This window comes from Rhamphochromis longiceps, linkage group LG16 (assembly GCF_057381845.1).
Source record: "Rhamphochromis longiceps isolate RC_006_pf linkage group LG16, R_longiceps_female_GT1.1, whole genome shotgun sequence".
Taxonomy (NCBI): domain Eukaryota; kingdom Metazoa; phylum Chordata; class Actinopteri; order Cichliformes; family Cichlidae; genus Rhamphochromis; species Rhamphochromis longiceps.
In genome coordinates this window covers 14,145,152-14,151,782 of record NC_140572.1, presented here as the reverse complement: position 1 = coordinate 14,151,782, position 6,631 = coordinate 14,145,152, and the positions used below count along the sequence as shown (strand labels likewise).

Here is a 6,631-nt window from a genome sequence, read left to right as displayed (position 1 = left end):
CGGTCCAAAGGTGTGGAAGTGGATTATAACAACATTGAGGCTTGCCACCCTCTACCCCGAAAAAATGACAGTAACAAACCAGCCATCATTGTGAGATTTGCAATCAGAAAACAGAAAACAGCACTGTTAAAACAAGGAAGGAAACTGAAAGGATCCGATGTCTTCATGAACGAACATCTGATAAAAAGAAATGCGGACATTGCCAGGAAAGCACGTTACTTGAAGAAACAGGGAAAAATTCAAAATACATGGACCACCAACTGCAAAGTATTCATTAAACTCAATGGAACACCGGAACAAGCCAAAGTGTTGGTCATCAGAAATATGGAAGAGCTGGACAAATACTGAGGTCAACTTACTCTGGAGGTATGAATACACATGTGACGTGACACACAACACAACACATGGCACAGTCCAAAAGAACTTCATCTGCATCCGGCAACAATATCAACATGACTCATTGGAATTCTCTTTATGATAATCTGGAACTGAGAACATTTCAATACACAGACCATAATGTTCTAGACTTAGAAAAGGATATAGACCCGGAAAATAATTTCTTCTACAACATCAGCTGTAACTGCTGCTACTTCACTGATGAACAGTTTAAGCACACCATCAACACGGAAAATAAATTATCAATAATCCATTTTAATAGCAGAAGTCTGTATGCCAACTTCAACAATATAAAGGAATATCTAAATGAGTTGACAAATCCATTTGGAATTATTGCCATTTCTGAAACATGGATCAATGCGGAGAAAGGAATGGACTTTGGACTGGAGGGATATGAAGTGAATTTTGTAAATAGAAGGAACAAGAGTGGAGGGGGAGTAGCTGTGTATGTGGATAAAAACCTAAACTACAAGGTGGTAGAAAGTATGACAACTGTAATTGATAATTTACTAGAATGTATAACAATTGAAATTTATAAGGAAAAAGAAAAAAATGTAATAATTAGCTGTATATATAGAACACCTGGCTCTAGTATTCAAGTATTTAATGACTTCATAGAGGAAATATTCTCTAAAACAAATCAAAAAGTTATGTTTATCTGTGGTGATTTTAATATTGACCTGTTGAATCCAAAAAAGCATAAAATGACCGACGAATTCCTAAACACTATGTACAGTTTGAGTTTACATCCTAAAATAACCAGGCCTAGCAGAATTACACCACATTGTGCCACCTTACTTGACAATATTTTCACTAACAATATGGAAAACAACATTGTGAGCGGAATATTAATTAATGACATCAGTGATCACCTACCAGTTTTTGCAGTTTATGACACTAATTATAAGAAAAATCAGCATGAAGAACAACTGAGATACAGACGTGTAAGGACAGAAGAAACTATGAATGCACTTAAGAACGATCTATTAAATCAGGACTGGGACAAGGTGTACAAAGAAGCTGATATTGATATTGCATATGGCATATTTTTAAGAATATTCATGGAGTTGTACGATAAAAACTGTCCAACAATAAAATACAACAGAAAGCACAAATATTCAGATAGACCATGGCTCACTAAGGGTTTACAAAATGCATGTAAAAAGAAAAATACACTCTATAGGGAATACCTAAAACAAAGAACAAAAGAAGCTGAAAATAAATATAAAAAATACAAAAATAAGTTGACCAATATTATACGTGTATGTAGAAAGGAGTATTATAGTAAAATATTGAACAACAATAAACATAATATGAAAGGAATATGGGATGTTTTAAACGGTATCATTAAAAATAATTCTGGACAACAAAGTTATCCACAATACTTTATCGATAATGGCAATCTTATGGAAAACACTGCTGATAAGGTCAACAGCTTTAATCATTATTTTGTAAATATTGGACCAAAACTGGCAGAACAAATTCCTGAGTCACTGCCATCAGTAGACTGTAGTGAAAACCTGATTGATAGGAACCCTAACTCAATGTTCCTCACATCAGTGGAGGAAAAAGAAATAATTGACATTGTACACATGTGTAAATATAAAACATCCACTGATTGTAATGATATTGACATGAAAATCGTCAAGAAGGTGATTGAAGGAATTGTAGGACCTCTAACATATATTTGCAACTTATCATTTCAGACGGGAAAAGTGCCAAACAAAATGAAAATAGCTAAAGTTGTGCCGCTGTATAAAACCGGGGATAGACGCCACTTCACAAATTACAGGCCTGTTTCTTTACTACCACAATTCTCCAAAATCCTAGAAAACCTGTTTAATAAACGATTAGACAAATTCTTAGATAAATATAAATTACTCTCTGACAGTCAATATGGATTCAGATCAAAAAGATCAACATCTCTGGCATTAATCGAATCAATTGAGGAGATTACGAATGCTATAGATCAGAAACAGTATGCAGCTGGAGTATTTCTGGATCTCAAGAAAGCATTCGACACAATCAATCATGACATATTAATTAATAAACTGGAACGGTATGGGATTAGGGGGGTTGTACTGCAATGGGTGAAAAATTATTTAAGTGACCGGAAACAATTTGTGAAGCTGGGTGTCCATTCCTCATCATGCTTGGACATTGCTTGTGGTGTTCCACAAGGCTCTGTACTGGGTCCAAAATTATTTATTATTTATATAAATGATATTTGTAAGGCATCTGATATATTAAAATTAGTATTATTTGCAGATGACACAAATATTTTTTGTTCTAGGGGGAATCTAAAGGAGCTGCTGGATACAATTACTTCAGAAATGTGCAAAATTAAAAAATGGTTTAACAGGAACAAACTATCGCTAAATCTAAGTAAAACTAAAATTATCTTATTTGGGAATTCCCTTAGAAATGCACAAGTGCAGATTCATGTAGATGGTGTGGAAATTGAAAGAGTACTTGAACATAAGTTTCTTGGTGTGATTATAGATGATAAATTAAACTGGAAGTCTCATATAAATCATATACATAACAAAATTTCAAGAAGTGTCTCAATCTTGAGTAAAGTAAAACACATTCTGGACCACAAATCACTCCACATTCTCTATTGTTCCCTGATTGCACCGTATTTGAATTACTGTGCAGAGGTTTGGGGCAATACTTACAAATGTTCGCTATCATCAATCTTTATATTACAAAAAAGGGCCATAAGGATAATCCATAAAACTGGTTACAGAGATCATACAAATCCACTATTCTTAAAATCAAAAATTCTAAAATTCACAGATCTGGTTCATTTTCTCACAGCACAAATTATATATAAAGCAATAAATAACCTGCTTCCTGACAATATTCTAAAAATGTTTTCTAAAAGGGAACGGGGATACAATTTGAGGGGGGAATTAAATTTAAAACATCCTCGTATCCGTACAACATTAAAAAGTTTTTGCATCTCTGTGTGTGGAGTGAAGCTGTGGAACAGACTAAGTAAAGATATGAAGCAATGTCCAAGCATGGCGCAGTTTAAAAAGCGGTTTAAGGATATGGTTTTTACAGGGTACAGGGAAAAGGTAGAGATTTGATAGGGTGTTCTTGTCTAATATTTTCATGTGTGTGCGCATGCACGGGTTTGTTGGTATGGGTATATATGTATGTGTATATGTATGTATATGTATGTATGTATGTATGTGTATATATATATATGTGTATATGTATATATGTATATGTATATATATGTATATATATATATGTGTATGTGTGTGTATGTATGTGTGTATATATATATGTGTATATATATATTAAATATATATAAAATTGTAGGTTGTGTATCCTTCAGGTGTTAATAGGGTTATTGAAAATGTGTATATGTGCGTATGTGTGTATATACGTAGGTATGGATAGATAGAAACATATATGTGTATATATTAAAAAAAAAAAAAAAAAAAAAAATTACACATAACATATAATGTAATTGCAAGGAGGTATTTCTGTAGTCTATTGATACTAGATAGTGGAAAAGGGGTGGGATTAAATAAGCTTATGCTTCTTCCTGCTCCTTTTTGAACATGGACGTTATTTGGAGTTGTGGTTGCTCGTTTTCCTTTTGTTTGCTTTGTTCATTTGTCTCTTTTAATTCTATTTTTTTTTATACTTTTTCAACATGTTCAAAATAAAGATTCAATCAATCAATCAATCAAAACCTTTTGACGAGTAACACAAAGCCTCTATTCTCAGCTCTAAGGTTGTCGTGCCCATTTAGATGCATTAAACCAGAGACCTTCAATCAGAGTAACATAAAAATAATTGATTAAGGTTTTGTAAAGTAGAAAGAACTCACAGTGCATGCTAATGGAATGTAGATGTTTATTGCACATTTTTTTCTGGACATAAGTTAAAATCAGCAACTCAGAAACTGAAAAACATTTTGTAGAATTTGCACTATTAATTGTCATCATCATGATCATTTATTTGGAGGATTATAGATATATTCAGTTTTAGCATGGTTTATGTGTCTGTTTTTAACATTATGTTTGCATAATTTTGCAGTGTTCGATTCTTGTAGTATCTGATTTGATTGCCTTCTTAAATAATATAAATATTTCTCAAATTGATAATTGTATTTTACTCTGTAAAAAGGCTAAATCTAAATACTCTGTATTTAGATTTAGCCTTTTAGAACCTTTTGGCTCTTTATTTATGAATTGAGCTTATGGCAACCATTGTCTTTTCTTGCACCAAATAATAAATAAAAATAATAATACAAGTGGAAACAGATGGCACAATCAGTATTTTCTTAATATGCAACATGTTAGAATTAACTTTCACAGTACAACAATCTAAATAAATGTCTGATTTTTTTTAAGTGTCTTGTTTTTAACTTCAGGAGTAAAACCACAATGACCAATTATCCAAACACAGTAAATAATGACTCACTGTCTGTATTGTTCCTGATGCAAACAGAGTCATTGTTAAAAACTGAATAATTTCTGGGATTGTTTATATTAGACACATCACCTTTAAAACGAAAAAACAAACAAACCCCAATACATGTATATGATGGCAACAAATTTTTTATTAATAAATATACAACATGTCACAGTATTTACAACTTCATTATAGGGTGTAGGTCTGAGTCACTTCAACCGTATCCTCAAGCAATTTTTAAGCACTTGTAGCTTGTAGCTAAATACTGGACAGATAGTTTCAGAATTCATTTAGTGATTAAAAATAAGAAAATAAGAATAAAAGAAACTTAAACTATTAATGATGCATAAAACCAAATTTTAAGCTAAAAAATTTAACATAGATTAGCATCATCAGATGTTTTTATGACCAAGTTAGTGTCAGTCAGATGACACTTACACATGACATAAACAGAAAACATGTTACTTTGACAATTGTTTGAAAATTCCCTTATTTTGATTTTATCTTTCAGTTTTTGAAAATGCTAATTGGTATTCTATTCAAGATCACACTTTATATTATCAGGTATCATCAGCTGAATACAATTTAGAATCAATATTTGCTTGCTATTGTGTTTGTTGCAGATAAAATTATAAAACTTCAAATATTTTCAGTATATATATGTATCACAACAATGTATCATTTTTTTCATGATGAGTTAATTAATAATCTCGACAAAGGTCAAAGTACTGTAAAATTATTTTATTTAGTGGCATTGGACAGTGAACATTTAGTAACAGGAGTCCATGATGCGCCTCATGCTCATGAACCTCATCCCGCTCATTCCCATCTCCCTGAAGCTCCTGTACTCTCCGGGCCTCAGGTACATCATCCTGCCTCTGTAGTGGGGCTGCTCGTACATCAGCCAGTGGCCATCCATCACGTTGCAGGACATGCAGTCGGACATGCGGTAGCGGTCCATGATGTTGTCGCAGTCGTCCATCAGCTCGTACATCTGACCACCGAAGTTCTCCCTCTCATAGATCCTCATCCTGAACTGGCCTCTGTACTGTAGGGGAAACAGTTCACAACAAAGAATTTGAATATATAATTCAAGCCTATCTGGAGGAAAATTATATCCACAGCACAGCTTTCCTACCATGTGGATCATACGGCAAGACCTGATGCAGTCTGACATGCCCATCATGCTCATGTAGTCAGCGTACTCGCCCCTCCTCATGAAATACTGGTTTCCCATGTAGTTGGGGCGGTCATAGACCATGAAGCAGCCGCTCTCCACCCTGCAGGAGTGACACCTGCTCAGGTAGGAGGACATGTCGGCGCAATCGCTCATGCACTCATAGGAGCGACCCTGGAAGTTCCTGTCCTCGTAGAAGATGATCTGAAAAACAGCAAAATAAAATCCTTCTTTAAAAAGCAGCAGTTATTTGGAAGCAGTAATCACTGTTGATTAAAAAAGAAAGAAATCTGTACCTTGCCCCTCATGTTCATGCCAGTGTTGCTCATGTTGCCTGCAAGTGAGTAGTTACTCCTGTTCTGTCCTGTTCTCTACCTGGTTTAACCCTTTTCTTTTATACCTGACCAAACGTAAAGAAACCCCTCCCCTACACCAGAGAACCCATTACTCAGCAACTTGCTAGTGAGGCCCACAGAAAGCAAAGGTTAGGTCCATTTTTTTTATAGACACTGGGCACCAGCAGTCTTTAGAAAGGCCTTTTCTCTTTTTACAGAATGCATTTTCAACCGTGCTTATGACCCGTGTCACACATAAACTGTCAAAACTGGGTGTTTGAATTGT

General features: G+C 34.2%; 1 protein-coding gene across 1 annotated transcript; it reads right to left on the bottom strand.

The window, feature by feature from the left end:
- Positions 1–5,009: 5,009 nt before the first annotated feature.
- Positions 5,010–6,366, bottom strand: LOC146650763 (gamma-crystallin M3-like). The gene is made up of 3 exons (XM_085385187.1): positions 6,307–6,366; positions 5,972–6,214; positions 5,010–5,881 (listed from the first exon to the last, which is right to left on the bottom strand). The coding sequence occupies exons 1-3, from the start codon at positions 6,337–6,339 to the stop codon at positions 5,603–5,605; spliced, it is 555 nt and encodes a 184-aa protein (XP_085241313.1). The 5' UTR covers positions 6,340–6,366; the 3' UTR covers positions 5,010–5,602.
- Positions 6,367–6,631: the final 265 nt, after the last annotated feature.

Bases quoted from the DNA above. Each gene is read 5' to 3' on its own strand.
- LOC146650763 (XM_085385187.1), bottom strand. From the start codon at position 6,339: ATGAGCAACACTGGCATGAACATGAGGGGCAAG. The intron at 6,215-6,306 runs GTACAGATTTCT...GCTGTTTTTCAG, and splicing joins GCATGAACATGAGGGGCAAG to ATCATCTTCTACGAGGACAG. The intron at 5,882-5,971 runs GTAGGAAAGCTG...TTTCCCCTACAG, and splicing joins CTTGCCGTATGATCCACATG to TACAGAGGCCAGTTCAGGAT.